This window comes from Antedon bifida, chromosome 11 (assembly GCF_963402885.1).
Source record: "Antedon bifida chromosome 11, ecAntBifi1.1, whole genome shotgun sequence".
NCBI classification, from domain to species: Eukaryota; Metazoa; Echinodermata; class Crinoidea; order Comatulida; family Antedonidae; genus Antedon; species Antedon bifida.
Window position 1 is genome coordinate 349,805 of NC_136236.1, and position 13,717 is coordinate 363,521.

The window sequence follows — 13,717 nt, forward strand, 5'->3', positions numbered from 1 at the left end:
TGTGCGCGTAGGCTTCTCCTGTCTTATTAGAAGGATGCTATTTCACGAGTTGATATCTTACAGCGCGTTCTATAGGCGTTGATATCATACAGCGTTCTATAGGCGTTGATCTTACATAGTGTGAGGACCATACTTAAAGAAGATAAGCTTCGAACGAAAGCGTAACATATGAATGGATCATAATTATTATATTTTCGAAGGTTTCTAATAATATGGAACTGATATTCCCGTGAACAAACATTGACCGTAGGTACGTACTAAGTCTCTTCTAGTGGTTAGTACTTACTTAATCAACTGGGGCGTACTTCGAGTATTTAGGATGGGATGTAGCTAACAGGTTGATGCGGAACATACATGTGGGAATCAGATATTATTATAGTTTTCTAGATCTACAAACTTAGGCCTAGATAAATGTCACCCTACCAATGCTTCGCTTATCTTCAGCTGAGTGGTATAGTTCTTGTAAAAGCTGGGGTTTCCCCTTATCTGTTTGGTACGTGACTTATATCAAACAACTTGATCAGTGCCGGGTTCTTTGTTTACCCAAAACAAACCATCATAAATAAATACAAACTTAACAGACTAGACATACGGTACTGTTAAGTTAACGATCTAAACTAAACAAACTAAGCGCCGGTTGACAATTTACTGTCACTCGGTGAAATTATTTAGACCATTGATCTGCGTGCGCGTTTAGCTTGAAAGTGAGTTGACCAATCACAAGGACAGTTTGAATCATCGCGTCGTGATTGGTGAATTACTTGCCGTACGCTTACGTACGCCCTTCTGGTTGTGTCCTAGCTACGCAAGCGCACGCGTAAAGCTTGGTTCCCACTAGTACGCAAGGACGTAGACGCAACGCAAACGAGTTGACTAATGACAAGCGACAGTCGAATAAATCCATCGCTTGCGATTGGTCAAATCCTTTACAATGCGTTACGTCGTTGTGTTGCGTCTCTAGTGGGAACCAAGCTTAAGGGATACGCAAGTGTAACGTGTAAAATGTAAGGGCGAGGATAATAACTAATAATATAGTGAAATATATTTCTGTGACTAGCCTTCTTATTGGTATATGTTACATTGATTACGTCACTGGTGAACAATATAATGTTATCAACATGCGTGTAACAGTAGGCCTAGGTCATGGAAAAGTCAAAAAATATTATTCCTACTCAAACAATTTCCAATTTCTACCGGATTAAACATTTAATTTCTACCGGACCACGAATGTGACGTCATAATTTCCGATAAGGTTCCTGCTATCAGCACCAAGGGGGAAAATATTATATTTCCGTGAACCTATCGAGCGTTACGAACAGCATGTCAACAAACAAAAGATCGACTATTAGGCCTATAGAGTGTCGCTATTCAAAATCTGTGAACTGTGTCCGGTTTCATTTATACCAGGTTGTAAAGGGTATCAGTCAGTTACTGTACTCAAAATGTGTAACTCTAGTGTTTAGACGACGTACTACTGATACTAGAGTGTTATAAACAATCGTTTAGTGTTAGGAAATATTAGTATAACGTACAGGCAGACAGTAGACATTAAACAACTACCAAGTACTAAGTACGATCCGATCCTACTTAGAAGCAGGAAATCAGGTAAGAACGACGAATAGGACTAAGACTAGTTAGTGGTGGTATCATAGAGAGATATTATATAGTGAATAATATCTCTATATGGTGGTATAATAGGCCAGACTTTGACATAGAAAAAGAGGCCTTAATTATACCATAATGTACGAGCCATAACGCAATATTTAATTGATAATACTGTAGTGTAGACTATTATTGTGGATTCTTTGTTTGTATATGATTTTGGTGCCGAAGTACACATGGCTCATTGTGTACAAAACGGCGTTAACGAAAATTCGGTCGCGCTATAGTTTAAGTGTTTCTGAGTCAGCGGACCTTATTGTATTAATAGCTGCGGATTGTGCTATTGAATTATAGATCCATAAAGCACAATGGAGTGTGTCGGTTCTATAAATTGCTTAATCATAATCAGATAGATCATAATACTATAGAGTAGTAGGCCCACTTTACAGAGATATCTCTATGGACTACTACCAAGATTCAAGGTTCAATTTATTGTCACATAATATTATATACATGACATTTGTTTTCCTGAGCTTAGGAACATAAGATACAATACAATTTAAAACACAATATAAAAACACCTTAACTATTATCTTGAAAAATGTACATGTATGTACCGGTACTGCACAGTGTTGTGGTGGTTAGTGGTAAGACCGGTTGTTGGTTGAGATAACATGTAATTCACGGTCACGCTACAGAATCCTGTTATACAAAAATATCTCTCAAGGACACTCCCAATTAGGTATCACTGATAAAAGCACAATTCTGTTCCATAAATCAATAGATTATCTTCCTAAAAAATAATCTTACTCAAAAAAAATATTGTAGAATTTCTGGTTTAAACAAAGTGACCATTATCCTAGATTCCCTACTCGGACAACCGAATCGGTGTCCGCAGAAAAAAAAGTTGTTAAATGACTCATGAGTAACGAGTTTACCTGCAATATTGCTGTTTTGTGAACTTTCGGTATGAAAGTTTTGAGACAAAATAAATCACGAAATATGAGAGATACAATATAGGGTAGATATCACGTTTTCGATTTGAACTCGTAGGTAGGTCGGTAATAGGTTGTCCGATATTGAAACCACTTTTGCGTTTGAAAACTTTAAAAGTAAGTACTTTAATTTTATCAAAATTTATAATACGAGGCGCAGTTCGGGACATTGTTAATTTATGCCAATGTGCGTCCAGTACATTTTTATGGGTCAGTCCGCTTTCTAAACTATACGCGTGAATCGTCGATGTGTGGGTCATTAAAAAAATAACAGCATAGGCCACCAAAGTATTCATTTACTGGTATTTTAATTGCCCCTAACCTTCCTACGTCTATTCCTTCCGTGCTAGTTATCTGCCGGTAATTGAGTTGTTAGGAGGTATAGTTGTAATGGACTTGCAGTGGAGATACTATTATTCATGTATACACACAATTGGTAAGCTATATACTGGCATTTTTGAAAAAGGTTATGTAAATGATAATGGAAATTGACGATGTTATACAGCGATTGTTATTATTATTGATGTGTTGGCAATTTACTGATAGTTTCATTCATGGATTTAGCCGGGTACTTGGACTGTCATATTCACCATAATACGTACGTATAGCTACTGGGTTTCATTAGTACTGTAAATTATAGACACATTTTGGAGGGGTGTAGAATGAAGATTCCAATCCTCTATACATCGAATGTTTCTTTCGCATGGTTTTACAAATTACGGATATAATCTACAGTTAACGTACATACAAACATAGGATTAGAACCACAATGTGAACCACACATTGGTAAGTTACGACATTTGCACGCGCGCGTCCAATTGTCGATGAGGCACGGTATTAATAATTGTCAATATCATTTGTGTTTATGTTAATAACATTTATAATTCAAAACAATTATTTTTTATGTTGATGTCTATTAGGTATCAATCGCCAATTGTTCAGACCTTTTTGACGATTCAATTAATTGCGGAAATCCGGCGGGATTCTTGGACGCGAGTAATTAATTCAACCAACATATCCATTGCTACCAAAATAATACGGTATTCCATCGCGGCATTTTATAGCATAATTATTTGTTGTTTGTATTTATTTTATGAAATGTTACCTGACAGCACACATGGTTTGAAGCCTGTCGTAGACGCGCACCATCAAGCCTGGAGTTAGCACATACTTAAGTGCTCCATAGGATGGCACGGGCCGTGTCATGAGTAACGAATTGTTCCACGAACCAAGTACGTGTTGCTGGGCAACAGTTTTCAGAATATTATTTAATGCTCATTATCGCCATTAATTTTGTAAACAAAATGTTGTGAACGGTACCGCGTAACGGATACAGCACTCATGAGCATTAATGACGTGTCGTCGGATGTTGTTTTCGTAAGAATTCGGTACATGACCTAATACAGGCTGACCTAATAGTTCATGTATCGAATTCTCGTGGTGTGAACAATCAACCCACATATTAATATTAATAACGCGCATTCATTGTGGTATGTAGTTGACGTAGTCAATTTTTTCGTACCAAAACCTACTTCGACCCGAAAAGCTGCAGCAGTAAAAACGATTCGCGTCGAGTGTTCGACTAAACTCGGAATTCTTCAGTGGTCAGTGCGTATCCCGCGTTTTATCATATTAAAAAAATACTGGTATTATAAATTTCAATGTTTGTTTCTCGATTGCTGAAACGATTTTTTACATAACGCCGTCAGCCTTGAATATTCAGTGCAAGATTTTATTTCTGATTCACATCCGGCACGATGATATATAATGCCAACAGTTTAATATGGCACTAAAGTACGTGTGCTTCAATATTTAATATGGTTTTTATTATAGAGGTATTATATTATTATCACTATTAATAATATCGCTATGTTTTTATATACTGTAGATGTATCAACGTCGACGATCGTGCGCTTTTCGCTCCCCCTAAAGCGTGGTTCCCATAGAGAGACGCAAAAGGACGTACGCGCAACGCAAGCGAGTTGACCAATGACAAGCCACTGTTCGAATAATCATGATTGGTCAAATCACTTACGTTGCGTTACGTCCTTGCGTTGCGTCGCTAGTGGAAACCAAGCTTAAGAGCATCCTGTCCAAAACGACATACTACTACGATGGTTTAGAGAACTGTGGCAATTCCACTGATATTTTGTGTCCTTTAGTATAATTTATTAATGGATATGGATGACGTCGCACAACGGAATATAATATGCATGACCAGACTGCCGAAATTACGACGACATTATAACACATTAGGTTAACGTCCTGAACTGAGTTCCTAGTACCAGATGCACGACGAATTCTCGCTACAGCGCATCGATGGGAATAATTATATTCAATCTTAAATGACATCCATCTAGTGCACACAAACGATAAAACATGCTTTGTGACTGCCGATCGTATAAGACATGATTTTGGCAAGATCGTGAGTACAGACGTCGATGTACACACTCTTCATTTCATTTGTACCTCGTTAAAATATCGTATCGTACAAGCTAGCTGTCACTGGTGGTATCGCTGCTGCTGCTCCTAGCTCTGTACGCGTGACGCAAGGCACGTGCGTGCGCGTCACTCTGTGCTTCGGAAGTGCGTAAAGGTCAAGCGCACCGCGGTCGGATACACGTCTTAGATACGATGTCTGCTGACCTAGTTTATTTATTATTATTTTCAAAGTATTGTGTATTATTTGATTAATCAATTCCAATCAATTCAGTGTGTAATCCGTGTATCTTTCTTTTTATCAGTAGGCCTAGTGCATTATGGATGCCACAGTCTCAATGCCACCAGCAGAAGCAGAAGACAAAACAAGTTGTAAGCTTTTATTTTTAACATTTTACCTATTAATTTACAATGGTGGATCCATTATTTTGAAATAGGTGGTCCAGGGCCTAAAAATGGTGAAATGAAGGGCTGAGCTTAATTTGATGTCATATCTTTTGCATTACAATTTGCGAAATTTATCTGTCCCCGGTTAATACAATTTACTGTACAGGTTTAATTAATATAAACAATACTGTACATTATATTAAAATCAAATAAGTAATTGAAAAATTGTATCAGGTACAACAATCGACTAAAATTGATCAACAGCAATATTTATGATTTTGTAATAAATATTTTCCCATTGCTTTCAGTATCAGTAGCTGGAGCCATTATCATAGGAGCTCTTTGTGGCGTGTGCGTATTTCTCATTTTCTGTTTAATAGTAATGGCTGTCTTGCGTAAACGACAGCAAGGCCAACAACAGAGGGCAGGCTTTGTACCCAGAAGACTTGCAAGGCTTGTTAGTGTCCGTAAGTATTCGGAAAAGGATTTGAAAAGTTTTAGTTACAACTTAAAGTCGCAATCACACCTAGTTCTTAAAGTAGACCTCTATTAATTAATAGGACGGTCCTTAAAATAGACCTAACTATCAATATAGAATGGTACCATTATAGACCACCCCCCCCCCCCCTTCCACTAATAATTAATAAGACAGTCCTTAAAATAGAATGTAGAATTGTACCCTTATAGACCTCCTATTAATAATTCATTAAAATGTATTTCTCTTATCTCGACAACATTAGCAACAGTTTTTTTATACAATCAAGAGGTGTCACACGAGATTATACATACAATAAAAAACCTCCATGCAATAAATAGTTAGTAGAAAAAAAAAACACCAACAAAAAAGTAAAACGGAAACATGCAATTAATGAGCCATGGGTCCCTTAAGGTAGACCCAGTATTATTAATATGATGACTGTCTCCAGACAGGATTCTCTCTTAAGAGTTAGCCAAAATGTAATGCACCACTGAGCATTGCTGACAACACTAGTTCCTGCTATTAATTAATCAATCGTTATGTTCATGTAATAGGCATATTGAATGTACTAATACATCAAATGCTACCTACTACATATGGATAGGCCTTTGGGTATCAATTCAAAAGTTAATTCAAAATGCTTTATAGAAAGATTTAAAAATTCATTGCAATATGAAATCAATTCCCAAAGGTAATCAGCTATATGCTACGAGAGTAGTTGGTTATTATTCTGTCTACATATTTAATAAGCATAAATATGGAATCATCCAGTTCAAGGATTTATATATTTCCCATACTGTGTAAACAAAGTTTGTTTGTAAAATAGAAATTGCAATATAATTAATAGCATAAAATATCATTCTATGAATTCCTGTAAATAATGACTTAGGATATAACACATTAATGTTACCAGGAATACAGGATGGTGCTCCAAAATGTTTATTACAAACTTTGTTTACACAGGTGTAAACAAAGTTTGTTTGTAAAATAGAAATTGCAGTACTGTATAATTAATAGCGTAAAATATCATGTGTATCAATATATGAATTCCTGTATATAATGACAGCTAACACATTAATACTAATAGGAATACAAGATGGTGCTCTAAAATGTTTATTACATGAACTTTTAAATGATAACCTTTGTATCAACAGGGAAGAGTGAGTAACCTCAGGAAACTACAAAAATTAGAACACTTTTATGATTTACATTGTAGGCTTATTCAGCCTTTGTATAGGAATATAGAAAATGCACAGGTTAAGAACAATGGCTTACAGGGGATTATGGGACTGTAATATAATAATAATATAATTAATTGATCTATAGAAATGTACTATTGCATTGTTTAAATTGATTACAGTTTTTTCTAGTTACTATTTTACAATCCTCCACAGCTATAGTAGTCATTGCCAACATTAAATTTCTTTGTAACAAACCAATCGTAATAAAAAATGCCTAAATTTACCTTGACAGTTTTGTTGTTCTTACATGAACAGTTTTTTATTTCAATTTATAAAGGAACTATCAAAATATGTGTTACGCAATTTATTACTTAATAATTTTATAATTCTCCAAACCAACAGCAAGTCATTGCTACTATTACCGCTTGGCAAAATTACTATATGAATTTAAAAATGTCTTAACAAACCAATGAAATGGTAATAAAGACTTACCTAATAAGTTTGTGAATTATGGGCTGGAATACTTAATAATAATTAGTATATATTTAATTGATCTCACTAAGCTTTAGCTAATGTATCAAACACAAATGTTTTATTTCTTAAAGTACTATTTTACAATTTTTAAATAGTGCGTACTATTGCATGCCATGTGACCCCAAACTTATTTAGGTGTTATATAAATAATAAATTAATATATTTAATCAAGATCTCATTAAGCTTTAGCTAAAATGTTTTATTTATTGGTATTTTGTTGTAATGGCTACCGATACTAGTAATACAGTAGTTTGATTGAGGAACTAACTTAACTAAAACAATATTATTGCTTTCTAATTCCGAATACCAGACTTTCCAGAAAACCAAAACCTAGCCTAAGGGTGTCCGGTATTGCGAGAATGTATAGTTATGAAGAAACAGACTGAGTGTCTAGCTAAACAAAACAAAAATCTAGTGAAAGTGTTTAGTATCATAATTCAACTATTAATGAAAGCTGTGTAATCATAAATGTGAAATAAAACTGTTGCAGATAGTCGCAGATGTTGATGATGTTCCCAGGCACATGGAGTCATGTGCAGGCAGAGTAATAATAATTGAATACTGAACTGTAGATAATACAATATGTTGATGATGTTCCCAGGCACATGGCATCATGTGCAAGTAGAGTATTAATAATTGAATACTGAACTGTAGATAATACAATATGTTGATGATGTTCCCAGGCACATGGCATCATGTGCAAGTAGAGTATTAATAATTGAATACTGAACTGTAGATGATACACTATAGTCTATGTTCTAGAACATAATTAGTAAAAAGATGATTTGGCACATATGGCTTTCATACTATATACTTAGAGCTCCCAATTACAATTTGTAGTTTTCAGACAAACATTGAAAATCTGACTTGGTGGACTATTACAATTACTACAAAGACAATAACTACACACTTGTCAATTTAATATTATATAACACCTAAATAAATTCCTGTCATTTGATTGGACAATTGTGGGTCACATGGCGTGCAATAGTACGTACTATTGTCAATTTAATACTAATTTAAAAATCACTGATAGTATACAGCAACGAATGTAACGAACACAAACTGTATAATATAAAATATATTACTGTACTTCAAAAAGCATTGCGAATAAATAAATTGAAGAGGATGTGGATGATACAATAATACAGTAATAGGGAACAGAACTAAGCGTACAAGGACGGACATCGGTAATGACAAGATATGCATCATATTGCTGGGGTTCAGGTTCATTAAACATGAATTTGCTGTTCATTAAATAATGTATACAATCTTTGTATTTAATTCAATAACGTGAACAAATAATGTGTGTATACTAACCAGGCTTTCCATTACTATTCTATACAGAATTTTAACATCTTTGGTTCCATATGGATTGCGAAATCGCCAAAGGGGAATAACAATTCCCAAGGATTTAATAAACACAATTTAATTAATAATTCTCATTTGATTAAATCTTGGAAGTTTATTTATGTATAGATCTATCTACGAAAACCGTTAAATAGCGTACAATCTTGAGGGCAGTGTACTATGGATGAACTCTGACGAGCTGCCGCTATTAGATCAGTTATGGCTTTAGGTTTTTTTTAATTAGAGAATTCCGTTTATACGCTTCAATGCTTCAGTGCATTTAACTCAGCATCATAATCCACAAACTATATCAACTATAATTACCTAAGTGTATGCTAATTCAATCTAGTTTTAGATCGTCATGTTAATTTTACTACTGTATATCCTTGGGTATAATCCCACTTCAGGTATAATCCCACCCCCTACTTTATGTCTGATTTCACAAACAGGCATATCCCCTGTTATAGTCCCAGTATTGACTTTTGGTCTGGATGTAGGAGTCTCTCTAGCCAGTTCAGATGAGTTTTTATAAGAAATGCTTACCAATTTTTTTTTGTGAATCAGGGTTTTTCCGGGTATAGTCCCACCTCCCAAAGTCGGCCCAATTTCATGTTCTATGGGGGTGGGATTATACTAGAGGATACAGCAATTGTTTTCAAATTAACAGTGAAATCACCCAACATTAGGTAAATTTTAGGAGGTGGGCGATTGCTCATGAATGATTTACATAATTTACAACATAAATAAATTTGGGCGTGTTTCGTGATGAACTTTTACAAGTTTTTCATTACTCGTTTGTTTGCTTTAATAGGTATTCACAGTTTAAAGCACTGTCTACACTATCAAACTAGTTTGACAACAAAAGTGTGATGCACCCAAGTATAGTCGTTTTATTTCACAATGCATCAAACAAATTAATTACAGATTTTTATTCAAATTAATCAAAGATGCAAAGCCTGGAAGAAAACCAAATAAGCTCAAGAGAGCTTTAAGCCTGGTTAAAAATAAAATAAAATAACTAATCGCAGAATCAGTTTCCCAAAGTCCCAAAATATACACTTGGCAACTATAAACTTATATGGATGATTAAATTACTTGAAATCATTAATTTATAAAAACAAGCAAAGATGAGTAAACCAATTTTTATTTTTATTTCAGATTCAATCCGCCGTTCATCAACTGATCATCGGCACGCTGTTGCTAATAGTGAAGCGCCCCCAGATTATAATCTTTGTATCAAAATAGAAACCGAACTCAATTCAGAGAAAGAAACTAAACAATTGAAAAATAACGTGATAAATCGTGATTCTGTGGATAATATAGAAACTATGGACACGGCTGAAATTAGTGTTCGAAATGATGAAAATAGAACTGAAATTGAAGTGAATCCTTCACAGCCTATTATAGATGAGGAACCACCAAACTATAACCACGTCCAGAGGAACACATCTAACCGAGAAAAGTTCAAAATGGTTGATACCGTCACATGAACAGGATTGAAAAAATGCAAAAAAAAACATTTATTTTGATGTCTAACGTGAAAATAACACTTTTTTCATCATTTATATCAAGAATTTTCTATAAAAAAAATAATATTAAAAAAATATAACATGCAATTATTATAACACAAATGTGCTAATTAGGTAGATATATTTAAATTAAATTGGTGCTTTTGATTAATTTATTTACAAAACAAATTTGTGTTGAATAGGCCATGAAAATATGATGTGACCATATATGGACAGGATGATGTCATATCACTACCATATTTGGGTACTGTATCACTACCATATTTGGGCAGATCAGACTTTTTTGTCAAACTAGTTTGATAGTGTAGACAGAGATTAATAGTAAATTTGAAGAAAGAAAACAGTCAAATGGAAGCCTATTGTCTGGATTAATGTAATTTTTTTTTTGCTTTTTTTATAAGCAAAATCATATTTTTATTAATTTTGTTTTACAAAAACTGAATAACTTAATTAAAATTACAAATCTTTATTATTTTTCATATTTTTACACCAATACACCTTTAACAATGTATAATTCCCTGATGATGATGGAACTGATCAACTACTTGATATTAATGCACAGAATACAATTTGCATTAGTGGAACGACCGAGAAAATCATTTCTTGGAATAAACACATGTAACATGGTTTATGGCTATGTTCTCATGAATGGAGTTATGATGCATTAACATACAACGCTGATAACAAAGTCAAAATATAAACCGCAAATCAATAACATACATGTTAAGGGCGATGTGTATTCATTACGAGTTTCTTACTTCAGGTAGTGGCGTAAAACCTGAGGCCCCTACTGTAGTTCAGGAACTAAAGTGGCTCTTTAACGCTGGAGGCCTTGGTTGTTTTCAGCCTTTTTTGACATATTTTAAAGCCTGTCAGTTTCCTCTGGGCTCTGTTCAGGTACTCTGTTCAGGGGCTCTGTAAGCTCTGGGGCCCTGGATTTAGTCAGTGAGTGCTTATCCATTATGCCACTGACTTCAGGACAGTTCTCAAGGAAGTCTCGATAAAACTAAGGCTATGATTTACCACAATAGGAAATGTTCTGATTGGATGCAATGATGAATTACATCAGCGAGCATCTTGCGCTAAAATAGTACACTTGACTCTTTTTTAAATAATAAGGTCAACGACACCAAATGTACAGACATAATATTTTGGTGTGAACATCATCTTAGGTCTATAAAGATCAAAATGTGCACCATGGTTTATGACTTAGTGCTTTGGTATATTGATAAAGGATGTTGCCACTAGAACACCGATTCAGTGTACAAAAATGCACTTTAAACATGAACTGACAGATAAGTAAACTTGAAAGCAATTTTGATTGTTTATATGATTTAAGACATTTAAGTTTCAAACGTTTGGTTTTCATTGGAGACTTAGTTATACAGTATCAGAGACTTAGTTATATCAGAGACTTGGTAATGTGTGATACCAGGAAGTAAATAGTATTGTGCATTTACAATGTACCCTGGTGTACTAGTACAGTCACTGATCATAACTGGGCCCTCTGGGAGACCAGTCTTTGACTGAAGATGTCATAATTCACACTCCCTGGTGATAAGCTGCCAAAAGGTGCAAGTTGTGACTGTGCTCCCATTAATGAATGTAATGAAATAACTTCGTTTAGGGTCAAACCCTACACGTTATCTAGTCATTATAGCCAATTATCATTACTAACATCAAGTTGAATAACGAACTTCTGTAGTCAATATCAACTCATTTTCTAAAACTCAGAATTTATGCAAAGATTAAAAAAATTATAAAATACTACTTTAGACAATGATACTATTGAGATAAAGTGCCTTTGACAAAGACTCATTGTCAGATTGAACCCTACAACAAGCAAAAGTAGTTTGGTACAGTAAATTACAACCACACCAATGAACTGAGTAACCAGAAAATTTCCAATGTTACTATAAATACTTTTTAAAATTATTTTTAGAAATAATGTTACTCATAAGTTATTAATCTTATGAAATATATTTTGTTCTTTATACAGTTAGTAATTTTAAGGCACAATAGAAAAGAACTGTGCTTTTATGGCCCAAGACACCTTAAGATCTGTCTACACTATCAAACTTTATTATGTGACAACAAAATGTGCCTATATACAGTATATGGACATGATGATGTCATCACTACAATATTTGGGCATATCACTACAATATTTGGGCATATCACTACCATATATGGGCATATTCACTACCGTATTTGGGCATATCACTACCATATTTGGTAGTGTAGATAGAGCTTTACAGTAAAGATTTCAACCATGCTTATATGGTATAAGTACAGTATTCTGTATTTGAGTTGTGTGTACTATTCTGTCATTAGATTAGCATTTTATAAACACATGGTCGATATTTTATTATCATATTCATATTTACAATTGTAATAAAAATATAGTTTATGAGGCGTCTGAAATAATCCGTCCAAAGCATTAATGACAATGATGTGATGGTTAATTTCAATCTTATATTTCATGTTAAAATATAATCTGCAAATTAAAATGGAAAACTGAGGTGCTGTTATTGAAATTTGTTTAAAATGTTATACACTGGAGGATCTAGGTGCAACAGGATTTAGTTGGTCATCGTCGTCATACCAAGACAGGAAATTACTGATTTCCAACGTCTTCCCATGATGCACCACCAATACGTACCATTCATACCATCACAGTTTTTTCCTATAAGGCTAACTAGGCCAAATTTATACTAAGTTAAAAATGATTTAATTAATATTTAATTAATGAATATATTAATTATATCAACCGAAAGAGATAAAAATTAGCGCATGGTTTGAGGGTGTGAATAGAAATATTTAATTGGACTTGAATTCTATTCTAATACATAGCTTGAAAGTCCAGTTAGTCAACTGCTAAGAATACACATAAGCACATTATTCCAATACTGTATACTGTATTCCCTTTCAGTCAAAAAATAAAATACGAAAATAATTGTTTGAAATATTGGTAATTACAATGTTTTCTAACCAGTATTATAAAATTCTTGTGAGTACACCATGAAAGCCTCAATCAGATCAATATGCTGAGAACACACACACACTAGCAGTGAATTTCAAAATTTCAACAAAAACATAAAATATGTTTAAAAAATCAATTTTTTGAGATACTGCCAGTCTAATTATTGTAACATTTTTCAGCTGGTAGATTTTACAACACATTATAAACACTATGAAAACCATAAATTAACTACTTGCTTT

At 34.0% G+C, this 13,717-nt stretch overlaps 1 protein-coding gene across 6 annotated transcripts; it reads left to right on the forward strand.

Annotated features, from left to right (window-relative positions):
* The first annotated feature begins 1,376 nt into the window (after positions 1-1,376).
* On the forward strand, positions 1,377-13,349 carry LOC144855651 (uncharacterized). Of its 6 annotated transcripts, none has more exons than XM_078713563.1 (4): positions 1,377-1,605; positions 5,342-5,408; positions 5,732-5,890; positions 10,125-13,349. In XM_078713563.1, the coding sequence occupies exons 2-4, from the start codon at positions 5,357-5,359 to the stop codon at positions 10,454-10,456; spliced, it is 543 nt and encodes a 180-aa protein (XP_078569689.1). In that variant the 5' UTR covers positions 1,377-1,605; positions 5,342-5,356; the 3' UTR covers positions 10,457-13,349. The 6 variants fall into 6 exon arrangements, with proteins under 6 accessions (XP_078569689.1, XP_078569691.1, XP_078569690.1 ...); XM_078713565.1 differs by lacking the exon at positions 1,377-1,605 and adding an exon at positions 3,203-3,226; XM_078713564.1 differs by lacking the exon at positions 1,377-1,605 and adding an exon at positions 4,871-5,022 and having other exon boundaries at positions 5,345-5,408.
* Positions 13,350-13,717: the final 368 nt, after the last annotated feature.

What these genes read in the sequence shown, in the direction of transcription:
- LOC144855651 (XM_078713563.1), top strand. Translation starts at nt 5,357, where the DNA reads ATGGATGCCACAGTCTCAATGCCACCAGCAGAAGCAGAAGACAAAACA. An exon ending in AGCAGAAGACAAAACAAGTT is followed by an intron (nt 5,409 to 5,731) that starts GTAAGCTTTTAT and finishes CATTGCTTTCAG; the next exon opens with TATCAGTAGCTGGAGCCATT. An exon ending in TGCAAGGCTTGTTAGTGTCC is followed by an intron (nt 5,891 to 10,124) that starts GTAAGTATTCGG and finishes TTTTTATTTCAG; the next exon opens with ATTCAATCCGCCGTTCATCA.